This window comes from Paralichthys olivaceus, chromosome 12 (assembly GCF_024713975.1).
Source record: "Paralichthys olivaceus isolate ysfri-2021 chromosome 12, ASM2471397v2, whole genome shotgun sequence".
NCBI classification, from domain to species: Eukaryota; Metazoa; Chordata; class Actinopteri; order Pleuronectiformes; family Paralichthyidae; genus Paralichthys; species Paralichthys olivaceus.
The window spans coordinates 18,178,391-18,195,695 of record NC_091104.1 but is presented as its reverse complement, the minus strand read 5'-3'; the positions used below and the strand labels follow the sequence as shown (position 1 = coordinate 18,195,695).

Here is a 17,305-nt window from a genome sequence, read left to right as displayed (position 1 = left end):
GAAAATATTTCAGGCATTTTCACATTGAGAGGTAAACAATAAGAGGTAAACAATAAGACCCAATGACTATGTAAATGTGACATTTATGAATTTCTAGGAAAGCTAAATGTCATTTTGTGATTTTACAACAGGGGGCTTTACAGGGTTAAGGAACCATGCTTATATAAGGTGGTGGCTTATAGCAATGACATACTGTATGTGAACACCATGGGGACAAGCAGGGCGAATAAGCACGGGACCGTTTGCTCACATATGGTCAAAATATTCACACATCTGAGTCTATACTAAAATTAGAAATCCAAACCAACTCTTCTGTGATTCTGCACCACTGGTGTAAATCTATTTCACTGAAGGACCCACTTCAGTTTAAAGGAGGGATTAAGGCAATTCTCACAGGTTGTAACCATTTATTACATTCCACCCAAGCCAAACAGTAAAGGGCCAACTGTGTAGAAGTTGCCTCTAGTATGGATTAGCGTTTTTGTGTACTATGCTTCATTCCATGTCTGTTTTTGCTTACGAACTAAAAGCTTTATTGCCCCTGGAGAGAAATTGCGTTTGCCCAATGAGCCTAGTAAAAGGTAAGACATAAAAACCAGACATGCCATTAAAACACTAAATATCAGCAGATAAAAAAAAGTCATACGGTAAGAGTGTCTTAAAAAGAGGTCAAAGATCAGGTTCAGTTACACAGCATAAATCTGTTTCTAGAGCCACGAAGGGGCAGATGTTTGGTTTCACTGTACATTGTTCTCTGGGATTTTGGGAATTCATAGCCAGTAAGATACTAAGATTGTCTCACTGACTTAATGTGAGGTTTAGGGAAGAAGTCAGCAAAAAACAGAAAGAATCAAGAGAATACATCAACCTTCACCAAGGCCCAACAGTCCCCTTATGCAACTGAAGTTCTTGAATGTTATTTGGATCTGCACCATATTGCACACACTCATAAACATCACTCCCCTAAACATGCTTGGTTTTTGTCATCAAGACCCATGAAATATACTCTGAGAAATCAATGAAAATGCCATTATCTTGTAATGCTGAAAAAAAGACTTCTGGATATATCCATTAATCTTGATCTGCACCAAAATGCCATGGGGTTCTTCCCGGACGCATAACACATCCATTCAGCAGTTTTTGCGTAATCTTGTTTACAAACAAACAAACGAACCAACCAACGAAAGGACAGGTAATTCATTTTCATGGTACTCAGTATTTCCATATTGTTATTGTTACCTTCAAAGTAAGATCCTGCCTGCGTGAGATGATTGATTACTTCAGTCAGAAAAGCAATCACATTCAAGTGAACACGCTGTGAAATGTTTGCTTTGTAGAAAATGAAATGTGCTGTGGACTGAACACAGTAGGTCCAAATCGTGGAAATCACATTCAGGATTTATGATACGTCAGCTGTGATGATTTAAACATGTGCATATGTCTGCAGGTCAGTCCACATTCCTCTGGCGTAGTGTTACGTGATGTGGCACAGGGGTAAACGTGAGGCTTTATTTCACTCCAAATCATCTTACATTGTCTTTCCCTGTGCCACATTCATGTCCCGAGTGTTTTACATCAACATGTGTAGACATATATAATACCCGAAAGTCAGACAGTTGGTGGAAACTGCAGTAGAGCTGTAGAATAAATACATGGATTTACTAGAGAATAAAAATGCTTTCATATGTTTTTTAATGTTTAAAATCAAACAATGTATACACAGTACAAATGAAATATATAGGTAGGTTTCCAAATACAGTTATTCCATATTAAACTCTTTTTAAAAATTATACAAAATAAAACACACTGTAAATAGTGGAAGGTGAGTGTGCACTAAGCAAAAGAGCAACATGCAAACAGTCTAAACGTTACAATCATTTGTCAAGAAATAAAAAATTTCGTATAGAACTTATAAATTCCATCCAGTGCATATCAATGTGTACATACTGTACTAAATGTGTCTCAGTTTATATTCATTACTTTAATGTTTTGTTTTTTTGCTTTAAAAAAAATCCACAAATTCAGACTACAATGAAAGGAAAGCAATGACTCCAAGAAATACGCAACTCAAGCTGTAGGTGGCGCTGTTTACTTTGCGAGACAAGAGGGGGGAGGGAGCTGAAACTGTAACTGTGATTCCAGGTCTGCAGAGATCACAGTCTGAACCACAGAAGAAGCAGGAATCCACGTTGTGAAGAAAGTCCGAGTTGTACATTCTTACTGCTTTTCTCTCTACGACACAGAGGAAACAATCAAAATGAAACTAGAGAGTCACACTGTGTATCACTGCAAAATCATACTGGTGTGTATATTGAGAGAGTATTGAGACGTATGCTGTCGTATCTTAGTTTTGATTGTATTAAGAATATCACCTTTACATGGAACATGAAAAACCTGATTGTTCTTATCTCTGCTAAGTAATCACAACAGTTTCCAGGTTTTTGACCATGTGACTGTGGGCGTGTCTTGATTTCTCACAATGACCTCCAATGCAACAGAATCCTGGAATCTATTGGTGCTCTCCAGGTAATATATACATGCATATTCCCAGGTTTCTCATAAACAAGATAAGATCTCATCTAGCTCTGTGCAACCAGAATAAGCCGTTTACATGTGCAAAGATCACAAGGAACTTAGAAAGTCAGATTCGGCATTTCATTTCTTTTCAGGTCTGTGGCTTGAAGAACATTTACACATAATATGAAATCACAGCAGGAATGTGAAGTTATACTCACGAGGTTCATAGTAGTCGTAAACCTGCACCACAGCGTCCTGCACACGGGCCACTTTGTGGTTTCTGATGACAGGAAGTCCGATGCAAAGCTCTGACTTGTTGAGCTGAAATGTGCCAGAAAAGTGAATGATGACGTACTCATATCTGTACACAAAATATGAGCTTATATCAGAATGTTATTTATGAATTTGTTAATGTTTGTTTAGATGACAAGTGTTTTATGAAACACAACTTTAATTTCTACATGAACTGTAAATCTGGAGTAGAGGTTGAGTTAAATCTCAGCAACAACAAATGTTGAACAACACTTAATAAGAATACTGAATGATTAAAGCATTTCATTAGTGAAAGTAGCTTGACCAATCAAATTTTTCCAGCAGCCGAACTTTAGACACAATATTTGTACAACTGTACTAAGCTTAAATGTTCCTGCAATCCTTTTAGTATGACAACAGGCCGATAAGATACTTACTGAATCCAGGTACAAGCTGATCTTCTCAGGCAGTATCTCCACCTTCCTGATGAGATCCGTCAGGGCAGCAGCTCCAGGAGACAGCTTGAAACCACTGAGCATGCCCACATCCAGTATAACCATACCTGTCTGAGATATCGCCTGATTCTCCTTTAACCTGGAGAGCACAAAAAAAAACACAAGGTCATTTAAATTCAGGGCCTGGTGTTACATTAGATTTTGACATGAATGCCAATAAAGATGGATGACCAGAATACAAAACTATAAAGTCAATTTGTATGTAAATGAATCTGTGTTGCAAGACAAACCTCATGCATACAGACAGCAGTATGTGATTGTGGTCTTTGTCCTCAGCAACGTCAACATGTAATGACAACGCGTCTTCGTCTGAGGCATGTCTGACGTTCTGGGACAACGCTGAGCTCCTCACGTTGTAAAAGACGTTCATCTGGATGGATTCATGCTCATGTTTAATAACACAGTGATGAAGAGTGCACAGTTAATATTACTGTGCTACAGCAGTCTACACTATTATTCCCCACAGTCGGAAAACTAATATCACTTATAGTCATGGAAAAGAATTGACTCTGTGTATTTGTTTATCTATTTCTACATAACAGTATTAAATGACAGATGGGTTCTGAAGAGGATATGTGGCTGAGGTTATAACCCTGAACATAGTGAAAACATTTGCATGTCACCACAGTTATCATCCTCTCAGTGATATTATCTGGATTACTACATTATGTGTTCCAGATGGTAATTGCTGAGCGTCTATTATCCCCCAACATTAGCATTTAGCTGCATTGGTTTAGCATTGGGCAGGGGGAAGGTATCATGCACAGCTGCCGCATTCAATTTATTCTAGTCACGCTCCGCTGGTGGAACTGAACTTCATGTTGAGCTGAGTAAATTGGAAGTATGGAAACAATCCTGTGCTGCAGGGGGGAGTTGGGAATTGGGGTGTGATGTTTTCCTTTAACGTGGACAGCTTTAGTAAAAAAACAAAACAATGCTGTATACTGTACCTGAAATATGGCAAATCCTCTTCCCTCCATGTATATGTTTATGTGTAGATCCTGGTCCGCATTAATCTAACAGGAAAGTAGAAAACCCAGTCTGACAATAGCTCAGGAACTACAGCATCACGTGAAATATAAAAAATAAGAAACCACACACACTTTATGCATCAACAGGTTTATTACCTCTTGGCTTTGATACATCCGATAAGTCGTAGAGTTGATGCTAAACAGAGAAACAAAGGAAGATGCTGGAGCAGATATATTAAGTCTGAGGTCGATGGCGTTGGCTCCACTGAATGCTGCGTAGTAAGACAGAGCCTGGAGGCCAACCACCGTGTCCTGAGGACGCACATCAGAAACAATCAATATAATATCATGATATATGTAAGAGGAAAACAATATTGTATAATATATATATATATATATATATATACAGTATAAACAAACATACATATGTAGATAATATATTGTATGATATACACACAGACACTCACATAAACATAAATATAAGTGTATGTCTATGTCTGTCCATTAATATGCTATTACCACAATGCTCATTATATAAATATATTTATGATGAGGGTGCAAATGAAATAGTAACAATTATACAATGTTGAATTCTCCCCACATACCTTATCATTGTCTTTTAGACTGAACCAACCTGTTACAAAGTTAAACATCATCTACCTAAGTCACAGAATGAAGGTTTCTCGTCCCACCTGTGTCGTCCCGAAGCCTCCCAGATGATTCCTCTGCTTACTCAACCACTTCATGAGTGCAATACCCTCGAGGAGACTGGCACGCCTGAAAAGAGCCAGCAGTACGTAAGAGGCCATCTCGATCTGCGCTGAGTACGGCTGCCAGTCACGAGAGTTCAGGCCAGCAGAGGACGTCCACATCATAACTCCATCTTTGGAATAAAATGGATTTATTAAATTCAAATTTATCAGGCTGCACATTGGAAAAAAAATCTACCTGAATGTCATAAGGTTTTTTTTATGTGGATGGATCTGGATATTAGGACATTTAAAACGCATAAATGTTCTAGCAACTTCTGTAAAACTAAACCAGGCTGCTTAGAGGCACATATCAAATGTTTTCTGGTTGGTAACAGAATAAGATAATACTCGTTATTCAATAACAGTTTTTGTCTTCCAGCAAAACTTTAGTTTTTTGCAACAAAAGATGGACATGGGGTTTCACTAATGCTGCAGTTTCAGAGGATTTGATGCATCTTGTGCATTTCAAATATCAGTTGGAAGTAGGACTGTTACGATATCCTGATATCGACCAAAATTGTAATATTTCTATGTATGATATCGTTTTAACAACCAATTTCAGCTCCAACATGTAATAGTTATTAGCTTCAATCATAATTTCTACCCTAGATGAAGAGCAACTTAGTTAAGTATTTAGCATTATTTTGTAGTATTTAGCATAATTCATTTGCAAAAAGTGAGTTAAAACAAACAATACACAAAGTTCACAATGAATCTAAGGGATGATATCATTTTTATCATTCTCTCTCAAAGTTATATAGATACAGCTATAATATTGGTACAGGGAATCCTAGTGGTCACAATATTCGATTAGTGTAAATCTGATATTGTGACAGCTCTGGTATGGTACGACCCTAAATAAAATACTTGTGAATCACGGTTGAATAAATATTATCCTTGCTGATAAAAGCATGAAAGTACACACATATATGTCCTCAACAGGAAACAGACAGCCTTTGTTGAATTACCTGTGTAGTCGGCTCTCCTTATGAGCTGGGACAGAGTATTGGCAGCCTCAGGACTGTTGGCCAGAGTTAAAGCGTATGTCACCAGACACAGGCTGTAGTTACTGAACACCCCACTGGACACTTTGTTTTCCAGGTACTTCGTGGCCAGGGACACGTTGGTTTTGTACATTTCCTTCACAAGGAACCAGAAGAAGAGATCATCAGTGTCTCCGCCTTTCTTCCCTCGTATACTTTACATGACACCGTCTCTACCGACATACCGCGTAGGTGTCATCCTCCAGCAGCGCAATCAGCACATAAGCGGTGAGCGCCACAGAACTGTTATCCAGTCCGCCCTGCATCTCCGTGTGGATCAACCTGCCCACCTCCCTGAACTCTCCCTGAGGCCCCTGGTGCTTCAAGAGCCAAGTAATGGCTCGAGTCAGGACACTGTAGTCCACCTGCATGTAGGGCTGAGCGTGGAGGAAGCACCGCAGCACGAAGGCCGTCAGCCTGTGACGGAAGGAAAGGCAGCAGGAGAGAGAGAGAAATTACATTTCTGTGAACTGTGGACTTTGGGGGCCCCATGCAAAGGGGACCTGTGAGGACCAACATCAAACCAAACAGGCATTGTAAGGTAATAAGCCATTCTGCCTGTCCTGTTCACTTTATATTTATATTTATATCACTTTCTTCAAATTAACAAGATAAGACATTTTTATTAACAACATTTCCAAGAGAATAATAGATTGATGAAAATAAGGCACATTTAGGGCTCTGTCTTTGAGTGTGTTGAATGTGGTGTGGCTTGATTGGAACTTTTGGGCCTTGGTGAAGATTTTTGCTGTACTGAGTTACATTCTTTTATTATTTGCACAAACCTTACTGACCCTGAGATATCAACACTACTGAGTGCCCGATTAAACCAGAAGCAAGGGAGCGCTGCTTTCACCTGAGTTACAATGAACTACCTGTCGTTTGTGTAATTTCCAGTACACTGGAAACCCACCATGTGCTGCCAGAGGTGTCGCTGTCACCAAAAGCACCGAAGGCTCCATCTTCTCGTTGGAAGGACAGTTGTCGCTGATAACCTTAAAGCAGAAAATATAACATGTTGATACAACCTGACATAAGAAGTGAAATTCAGAAACAAATCAGTGAATTTTGTTCACGATGCTCTGTAGAGCCTAACAACATGAGTAAGTGTTTCCAGTGAATCACGTAAATGCTACTCACCCTCCATCATATAACCCAGAGCCCGTTTCCTGATCTCCGCATCATCCAGAGTTGACTTGTGCAGGTACTGGAGAACATAAACGCCTGGAGCAAAGTGGATCATGTTCTGCTCCCCACAGCCCTGAGGCAGCTGGACCAGAGAGTCCAGGTTACTGAAGGACAAGGCCAAGAGATCACCTGTGTGAAGCAACACAAGAGGGAGGATTTAACTGCTGCACAACATGTTCACTAACAAGTTTCAGGTCAGACATGTCACAAACGGCCGGTGCTTCAGACTTGATGTAAGATTTGAAATGATGGCCTCACTACAGTAGTTCTGTCCTGTAAGTAACATAGACAGTACATAAAGATGGAGGCCATGCCTGTCTCCTAAAAGTGAAGCTAAATCATCTAGATTGCCCCTAAGTGGCTGGCTGTAGTATTGGTCAACAACAATACCTCCTCCATGTTAGTGGATGGGATATGGACCAAACTAAAAGCTCAAAGTTCTTATCTCACTAATTGTTTAAGCTCTGAGACTAACTCGCAATTGGTCGAAAATGGTGGGGCCTCGATATCGCGGCTCCCCTCCACCATCACCGCTTCACAAAAGCAAAAGATGGCAGCTCCAAGCCTCCATATACTTTTAAGCTTTATTTTTGTACAACGGGAGGAAGTGGAGAGTCCTTATCCATAGTCCTATACAACCTATAGAATGTACTGTAAAAGAAAACCACACTTTTGAAACACATACACAAAAACACCATCTCAAGCAGAGACAAATACTCCATCTTGCACATTTGCTCAATGTTTAATACTCAGAAACCACAAATTTGGCTCCAACTGAGGAAAATCCTGAAGCCTGCCTCTCTACCATGACGAACGCCCAACACCCCTCCATCTAAGTGGAGCAAAGTCAAACAGCCAGACAGCTGCTCTGAATCTGCCCACCAGAAACATTCCTGTTTGAGTTTCATTGTTTCCATTTCCCAACATGCAGCACCTGAATGTTTTCAGGACTTTGATGCACAAACGCCAAAGCTCTACATCCAAACACTTGGGAAAATACGAGCACATATTACCCATGCCTAATTGACCTAAAGTAAACATAACATGCACTGAGATGGAACAGCCAATGGCTCAACAGGGAAAGACAAATGATAGACGTACCAACCAGTGCCACATGGGCCTTCTGGCTGCCCGGCACCACATCTGGTGGGAAGGAGAAGGAGACAGATCTGGAGTTGTTGTTCCTCTCTGGTGCCAGCTCCAGGAACAGAGTCTGTGAGTACAACTGTTCGACTCCATCAGGCTTCAGAAACAAGAAAGTTCACTGTTATCATCGGATTAACCATATGCCACGTAGCATGATGTGTATCATACTCCATCCATCCCCCTAAACATCATCTATAATATCCCATATTTCAATCACACCCTACCTTCACATGCACTCTCCAGACCAGGCTGTCTGAGGCCTCTGCAGACACAGCATCCACAGATATTTCAATCTCACCCAGAGCTATGGGCCTGATGGGGAACCAGACTGAAGCAGAGACATGACTCCCCAAGGTGAGTTTCTGGGCATTTACTACAGAGACATCGCCCCGATTTCCCAGAACAAACTCAAAGGCGGCACTCTGTGCAAGCAGCACGATCACCTGCAGAAAGAAACATATGAAAACAAAGCAAAAACCTTTTGGACATCAAATCATACTTCATCCATCAACTATCTACTGCTCTAATCTCAGCCAGAACATCCCACAGATTTATTTGTTCAGACCTCCAAGTCCTTCTCTAAATGGTTGATGATGTCAACCTCCAGCACAATCTCCTCCCCCCTGATGAGGTACGATGGGACATTCAGAGACAAGGAGAAATCTTTGGACACACTCAGCTGTAAACAAGAGGACACAGATCAATTTTAAGCTATTGGCTGATAATAATAACACAAAAGAGAGATCACCATTCAAATATCTAGCTACAATTTATTGAAAGTAAATTTAAATGTTGAAGATAAGTTTAGTACATTTTTTAAGGCAAAGAATTTGTTTTCAGTAGGTAGCAGCTGAACAGACTTCAAGCTTTAGAGTTTCTCTGAGTGGCAGCAAGGGGAGACACTAGGACAGAGTGATCTGGCCCAAAACTTGTATCAGGATAAAATGTTCATATCAGTTGATATTGATAATTATCAGGACAATTGTCACATTATCTTTCTCTCTGTTTACGTGAAGGTTGTGGTTTCAACTTTATTTTCAGAGAAACAAACACTTGATAAACAGCAAAACAATCTGAGGTCAATCTATTATATCTTATCTACTACCTACTGTTATACCTCCTCACTGTGTTTTCACAATGCACAAGGATTATATCAGTATGTATTCAATTTTTGTTATATTGCAAATGATGAAAATTGTATTGCAATAATAGATATTTTTGAATCGCCTGGCCCTAGAAGGAACTGAAAAGTAGATACAAAATCTCTTCCTGTATCTCCTGTGCAGCACAGACAAAGCACAACTGCAAGTTTGAAAAAGAAAAGATCAACAATAGTTGGAAAATAACCCACAATTGAAAAATATCCAGAGGACACAGTGGAACATATTGAGTATTTAGTTACCTTTAGTGGCACAGGAGTGAAGCCCAAACCCAGATTACCTGACATGACCAGGGCTACAGCACCTAAAGCGGTAACACCATCTGGTACTGTGATTTTCCCACTCGTCCAATTTGCATCACTGAGGGAAATGACAGGAGAGAGAATGACACAGAATTTATATATGAACATAAATCACTCTGCTTAATCTGCCTAACCCTGCGTACTGTGTCAGTACTCACCTGACAACAGTGTCTAACCAAAGCAAGGATTCAGTGGCGTCCATCCAGGGGCTCCAGTACTTCTCCACCAATAGGATGTCGCCTTTTGAAACCCCTCCTCCCAAAAGAGAAAGAGGGGATCTGAATAAACCCAGACTATCTGTATGTATATATATATATACTGTATATACACAATAAAGACTCATTAATTCACTATGTTATTTAAGTATTATCTACAATAAACCCAGTTATTATGAATCAGTCTATGGAGCTTTTAGTCATTATGAAGCCACTCTCTGGAATTCTCTACCATTTGACTTGGTCAGCTAAACCAGTTCTTCTTTTAAAGGTAGATTATAAACATATCTTTTTTTCACAAGCTTTTGATTAGCATATTATAATTCGATTACTTTTGTCACTTTCATTTATAATTTAATATTTTTATTGTGCTCCATTTAAACATTAATGTTGCATGTCCTGTTTTTATTTTTTTTATATCTTATATAAGATGTATTGATTACTTTTAAGCCTCTGCATGGCCTGGCCCCAGGCTACATCTCTGATCTTTTAATTCCCTGTTTGGATCTGCACAGATTTACGATCTCCGGGTAAGGGTCTGATGTCACTTCCTGAATACAGGCTGTGAACTAGTGTGGAGTTTGCCGTCAGGGCCCCAATGCTCTGGAATCAGTTACCTGAGAAAATAAAGCTGTCCGTCTTTTCTTTTTCTCTGGAAGCACACTGAGCCTATGCTTGCCATATGAAATGTATGATAAATGGTAAATAAACTTGACTCGTTTATTATCCTACCATTCTGAGGTCCATCAGGCTGCTTTTGCTCATACAGTGTGGCATTGGTCAACATCCAAATATGGCATTCCTGTACCACGAAAGACACAAAAAATACAATGAAATCGATAAATCAGCTGCAAAACAATACAACTGTAAAGATCATTTTTTGATGAAGACTACCATTAACGCCATATGACAGCCATCAGATGATGCATCATTAGAGTATAAGAAAAGTAGGTCAAGTCCTGGCAGGTGATGTGAGGTGTAAAACAGTCTCAGCTCAGGCCAGAGGACATTTTGGTTTATAAACGATTTGTTTAGCAGAGACAATTTAGAGCTTTGGAGATGAGGAAAACTCAGCTTTAAGACGAGCCGCTTTGTCTCCTCTATCCTGCATTCGTCAATACCCCTCGGGCCAACACACTACAGTTACCAGCCCTTAGAGACGGCAGAGTCATGGCCTAACAAAGCACACAGATAGGTTACATCCAGACCAACTGGTTTAGTGGTCACACACTGAATACACATCGAGTGTTTCACTGGGAAAACTGTGTCTTTACAACAGATGAAGGTGAGTGTAAGACCAGTGTCTGGAACAGTTGATTAACCATCACAATTGAGTTCTGTAACACAAGTTTTTGTCATGAATATAATAATGATAGTCCTCAATTGTAACTTGGCGTCATCAGGTGTTTCAGCCTTGTAATCGCAATAACGTTAAATGCCGAACCTGAGGGTACGCTGAGGCTACAGGTAAATCTGAATGGCTACTGGCTTATATAACAGTGCTATGAAAGCCATGTGGCCGCTCAGTAGATGAAGAAGGCACAGTCACACACACTCATGCTAATGAGGAGAAACATAAAACATTCACTTCCTGTGGCAAAGCAAATCCGCAGCGTGGCTTCACATGGAGTTCAGCTTGTTAAACTCAGTCCTGCATTGTACATGTGACCATAACCTAACTCTCGTGTACCGTGACGAAACATTGTAATCTGCTTTACAGTAAGCATTGGTCACCAACTACCAGAGTCGGAGTTAGCATCTAGCTACATCTCATAATTCTCAGTGTGGACATAATGGCGTAATGTTTACTTTGTCTTGTGGTGTTCTGCTTGCTTGATGTTGGGCTGTGTAAGTTGTTGTCTAAACTATAGCATTGTTAGTCTTTTCTGTTCTGTACTTCTTCTATTTGACTTTTTACTCCAATGACAATAAATAACCCTAACCCATTGTATTTGTGCAATATTTCAGCCTTGTCAGAGGTTCTGAGTTAGCCAGTTTTCAACAAACACACATGTCTAGATGTGCGCACATGGGGAGGCTGAGACCTCACCCCAGATTTATGATAGTGAATTGCACATCCCACCTGTAGGGGGAGCCCAAGTATAGCTGGGAGAGAATCTACTAAAGCTTAAGAGTTCCCGTACCTGCTTGACGTTTAAGTCCAGGTCATCCTCTGGAGAATCGTCATCACGCGTCCCCATTACCACAATTCCTACATGAGACATGGGTTCAACAGCCGTGACGGAGAGTGAAACCTGCTCACCTGGCCGAGCCTCGTCACTGCTCCAGTTGAGAGAGACCTGCCGAAAGACAAACGTGCAATCACAGGCATGTCCAGAAGAATTGTCCACCAATTTGAAGTACAGTGACAGCACAATAATAATAAGTACATGGTTGTGTTGGCTGATGGGTACGTGGGCTGTGTCACTGGCGACCTCTCCATCAGTGAGGATGCAGTAGATGGTGATGCAGGCCTCAGGAGACCAGGCCAGTGTCGGGGTCAGAGAGAAAGAGGAGGAATTCTTTGTTCCAGCAGCAAGCACCTGACCTCTGGCACTCACCTGGAAGAACAACATTGGAAGAGGAGCTATGAGCACAGTGAATTCTCATAATGATCTATACACCAGCATCTAATGTAGCATGGTATTTGCAGGCTTCACTGTTAATAGGCTTCTGTGTGTATTTGTGTTTTTCAAAGGGTTGAACCTGAGCCAGGTGATGCAACTCTGATAACAATCATCAATTTCATACAGGGTTAGTAGCATAAAGATGTTGAAATACATAACATAAGTTGTTGTTTTTTTTTTTATGTGTATATTGGACTGGTACTTGGTATCGGCCAATATGCAAAGTCCAGGTATTGGAATCAGTATCGGGAATTGAAAAATTGTATCATAACACCCCATATCACACCATTGACATTCCATTAATGTAACACAACACAAGTACAAATAGCAGGAACTTGGCTGAATTTTGAAACTCCATACTGAACAGCAGTGTTGTGCTTTGTGCACAGATGCTTATCATTTGCTCATCCTCTGGTTATGAAAAGGTTATATGTTTGTAGGTTCTGAGATTCCCTGGGGCAGTAAGATATCGTATCCTAGATTAACGATGTAAAACGTGGACCTGTCTATGACATTCTGATCTCCTGCAGATACCAGGAATAAAAACTGATACAAATAATGCTACATTTAATACATTTGACTGAACATACCACAAAGTGAAGCGCAGTGGGTTTAAAGGTGCTCTCCACTTCTATTTGAAAAGGTGATCCAACCTGAAAGTTAAATATATTCCATTAAACACAACGTTACACAATTATCTAAGTAACAGACTTTGTGCATATATTAGCACAATGTGACAAAACACGTTTATGGTTACCTGTGCAGGTAAGGCAGTGATCGGGGTGATCTGAATATATGAACTACTAGGAGAAACGTAGTTGTTGTAGATCTTCAGAGTTTCCTCACTGGAATGGAATCTGGCCTGAATATAAACACATTATAAAAAATATGTTATATATTAATGTTACATAAATACAAACTCAAATACTAATTTCAGTCTCACCTCACTTATTAAAATGAGTTTCTGAACATCTCTAACGAAACTACTCATCTTACACACAACGAAACCGCAGAATGCCACTTTTCCCCGCAGGACCAATGTTAAAGGTGTTATAAATACTCACCCGCATAAAAAGCATCTCCACTTGAGCTGGTAACTCGAGCTTGATGTGGACATCCCCGTCCTCGGGCACTGGGGCCGCCAGAGTTGTTGACTCGAACTTGGTCGAGTTCATCGCTGACGTTCTCTGATCGACTTCAACCACAACCAAGTGTGTTCGATCCTGCGAGCTCAGGGGCTTTCGGTCGTATCTACTGATTTTAAGCTGTGGAATAAGGAAGTTTAGCTCTCAGCTTCATGAAAGCAACTGCTACATGAACAGAGTGATAATAATAATTCACTCACTTTTGTAGAGAAGTTTAAAGATGGTCTGAGGGATGATGGGAAATCATGGAAGGTGAGCTGGTATGTGTTCCTCATGAGGTGGACTTCAACCGTTTTGTTCACGTTAGATCCTAAGGTGACGAGAGGTGATATCAGTCAGAGCCTTGAAGACAGAGAATAAAATTCCACATCAATTGTTTTAAAATCTATCTCACCTGTAAAGTTGCTGGTAACACAGACAGCAACATGCACTTTTGTTTTGCTGCTACTTCCTGCCGAAGTGTGGAGGGTTTTAAGTTGATCTTTGCCGAAGAAAAACTGTGTTGAGCCATAGATCTGAAAAAGAAAAAACAAAGACCAGACGTCAGGTAATGTTATTAAGTGTGTTATTGCTTGAATTGTATAAGGTGGATAAAAACACAGGAAGTCAACTGTTGGCGTACATTGATTTCATAAATAAACTACAAGGACAATAAACCCTCACCTCTTTGGTTTGTGTCAACTTGTCCTCAGAAGCTGAAGTTATCATATCCGGTACCAGCGAGACAAAGACAGATAATGTCCCCTGTACAGGTTGTCCAGTGGGGTATCTAAAGAAACAAAAAACTTTCACATTATTAACATGTATGTAAATTGCAGATGTGATATTATTGATTATTGGCAATGATCATAATTGAACTCACAGTGCTCTGACTGATCCTGAGATGTCGTCTCCAACGAGGACCCGTGAAGGCGTCTTGAGCATCACTTCGAAATGATGACGCTCTGCTACAAAAAGTAACGATGCCGTAAAGTAAAAGTTCAGGCAGTAATTAAAAGACGCGTTTACATTTTTGTGAGTTTATCTTGAAGGAAAGATTCATGATTTTTCTTAAAGGAACAGTCAGGTCTATTTATGGACATTGGAATACATTTAGCTGTGTGTAACCAATGTTGCCTTTAAAACATGCTTCAAAATGTACTCACCACTATGCTGATGGAGGGGTGGGGGAAGTGTTTGAGTCCATAAAACATTTTTGGAGTTTCAGGGGTAAACAGTGTTGCAGCCAAATCCAACACAATTGAAGTCACAATTCACTATAATTGTATTTGATTTGGCTGCAACACTCCATTGTCATAGTGGTGAGTGGATAATGAGTGAATTTTCATTTTTGGGTAAACTATCCCTCTAAATGAAAGCAAATGGGAACAGAGTACACAGTTTTCTGTCAGTGCAGTGCGTCCATGCTGAGCTGCAAAGGACACCAACAAATAGAAGGCTTGGTTCTTTTAACTAGTTGTGGATCTGAGATTTTTCTAAATCGCGGTTCATAAAGGGGTCTTGAATATAATTAGTAAATTGTTTTTAGTTCAAACAAACTGTGTACTTCAAAACGCAGAAAATAAATAATCTTGAATTGTCATATTTATTATTAGTAGTAGGTGATGGCTGAAAGGACAGGAGCACTTCAGGGGCCAATAATAATAACTCTAGGAAGAGGTCTCATCGGTGGGAGGTGTGGGTGGGCAGCTGGCACGTATACAATGGTCAATGACCTTCTCAATGTCCAGTGCACATATGCACGTCAGTGTTATAGGAAAGACAATGTGGACCAATGCATGAAGCTTATTTTCAAAAATAATATGGCAATGAAAACAAAAGTCTGTTACCATGATGCTCCACAGAGAATTTTTTCTCTTTAGTCACCCCCTGTAGTAAAGACAACATGAGGTTAAATTGGCAGTTGTGTGTTTTTTTGGTCTTTTAAAAAGAAAATACAAAAGTAAGTAAAGAAAAAAATGTACAATACATTCACTGTTGTTGTGAACGTCCACTGTCCAAGAGGAGCCGTCTGCGTTAAACTGAACTCCTGCAACACAATTCCCAGATTCCCTGTGGACTCCCACCTGTCTACAACATCCCCACTGGGATCCTGCGTGAGACAAAGGGACATCGGTCAAACTTCCCACAGCGACACAATGCCGGGCTAAAAGGCAATCTATTCAGCTCCTGTGGCTTTGTCCTTTCACATACATGACAGAAACCTACCTGTACAGCGATATCCACTGTGCCTTTATATGGACGGTTATCCAACTGGACTGAGACAATCCTGACTCGGATGTTGTCACCTGGTTGGTAGCGTGATTTGTCCATTTGGATAAAGATGGAGACGTTCCTCAGGTTGAAGCTGAGGGTGGTGGTGTTGGTGAAAATTACACTGTCACCCCTGTAGCCACTCACAGTCAGGTTAAAGAGGGAATTGTGGGATATAGAGCCAGGAACCTGGAGCGAGGGTATAAGAATTATTAGAAATCTGTGACGTTACACTTAGAAATCATTACTGGCATCTTGGAAAGAATTACCAGAGATTTTCTGAGAGAAGAAAGAATAAGGTAAAGAAGAAATATACTCACTGGAGGCAGTGTGAGGATTCTGGTCAGACCTTTAAAAACAGAATGAAACTTTAGCTCTCAGAGAAGTTAAAAATCATTTTGTCTATCAACCCTAAATTTCTGTAACTGCAGTATCACCTCCTTGGAAGTCTTCTGTTTGGGCTACTCTGATGTTGCCATGTGCCAATTCAGCCGTCACCCTGCCAGGGAGGTCTGATAGAACCGTGATGGCCAGCGATGTCGGTGTCCCAGCATGCAACACATCTGGAGCTGAGATTAGAAACAACGTCCTAATCAGAAGGAGGTAAGACATCGATTAGTCCGACAAGTTAGTTAAGCTGAAACAGTATATGAAACATGAATTCAAGTGTTCTTTGTTGTGCGATCGCTTTTACAACAAACTCCACCACTCACCTGGTTGAATCCTGAGTCAAAACTGGCGCAGCAAAATACACAACTCCCAAACACACAACCAGGGTCCAAATCCAACCCATGATTCCGCTGCCCACTTCTCTGTTGCACGTCGTCCAACTTTCGGAACTGACGGGACACCACGAGCTCGGCAAGCTCAACTGACCTGGTCTACTCCTCCTGTCCCCACACCGGTGTCCCTCAGATGCTCACACACACCAACTCATACCATCACACTTATAATTCTTTGTCACACACAATGGGGAAGTGGAGGTGGGGAGGGTGGGTGATGTTCACACAAGCACACTCTCTTTCAAGCCTTTGCCCAGAGGGGAGTATCTCATCTGTCTTTTCACAGGATGACAATTCACAGTGCACTCCACAGTACACAAAGATGCTCTGGTGTTTCCATATAGTGGAAAGAAAATACGTCAGGAACGCCAGGAGGAATCCAACTGTGACATGTGACCCAAACACCACTCAGAGTTTAATCCCTGGCATGAAAATAG

General features: G+C 40.6%; 1 protein-coding gene across 4 annotated transcripts; it reads right to left on the bottom strand.

Annotated features, from left to right (window-relative positions):
• Positions 1–1,675: 1,675 nt before the first annotated feature.
• Positions 1,676–17,013, bottom strand: LOC109627885 (CD109 antigen-like). 4 transcript variants are annotated; one of them, XM_069536237.1, is made up of 32 exons: positions 16,800–17,013; positions 16,524–16,675; positions 16,407–16,435; positions 16,042–16,275; positions 15,803–15,925; positions 15,663–15,702; positions 14,696–14,780; positions 14,497–14,602; positions 14,228–14,348; positions 14,034–14,143; positions 13,753–13,953; positions 13,446–13,550; positions 13,279–13,341; positions 12,452–12,622; positions 12,206–12,361; positions 10,794–10,863; positions 10,005–10,101; positions 9,787–9,904; positions 8,950–9,063; positions 8,609–8,827; positions 8,340–8,481; positions 7,191–7,367; positions 6,964–7,045; positions 6,236–6,467; positions 5,976–6,147; positions 4,948–5,138; positions 4,412–4,567; positions 4,235–4,300; positions 3,515–3,654; positions 3,207–3,363; positions 2,736–2,838; positions 1,676–2,232 (listed from the first exon to the last, which is right to left on the bottom strand). In XM_069536237.1, exons 1-32 carry the CDS (start codon positions 16,877–16,879, stop codon positions 2,027–2,029), a joined length of 4,218 nt encoding a protein of 1,405 aa, XP_069392338.1. In that variant the 5' UTR covers positions 16,880–17,013; the 3' UTR covers positions 1,676–2,026. The 4 variants fall into 4 exon arrangements, with proteins under 4 accessions (XP_069392338.1, XP_069392339.1, XP_019940264.2 ...); XM_069536238.1 differs by having other exon boundaries at positions 10,005–10,098; XM_020084705.2 differs by having other exon boundaries at positions 10,005–10,086.
• Positions 17,014–17,305: the final 292 nt, after the last annotated feature.

Bases quoted from the DNA above. Each gene is read 5' to 3' on its own strand.
- LOC109627885 (XM_069536237.1), bottom strand. From the start codon at position 16,879: ATGGGTTGGATTTGGACCCTGGTTGTGTGTTTGGGAGTTGTGTATTTT. The intron at 12,623-13,278 runs GTATGTTCAGTC...TTGTTCTTCCAG, and splicing joins CCACTGCGCTTCACTTTGTG to GTGAGTGCCAGAGGTCAGGT. The intron at 3,655-4,234 runs GTACAGTATACA...GAATCCATCCAG, and splicing joins GAGGATTTGCCATATTTCAG to ATGAACGTCTTTTACAACGT.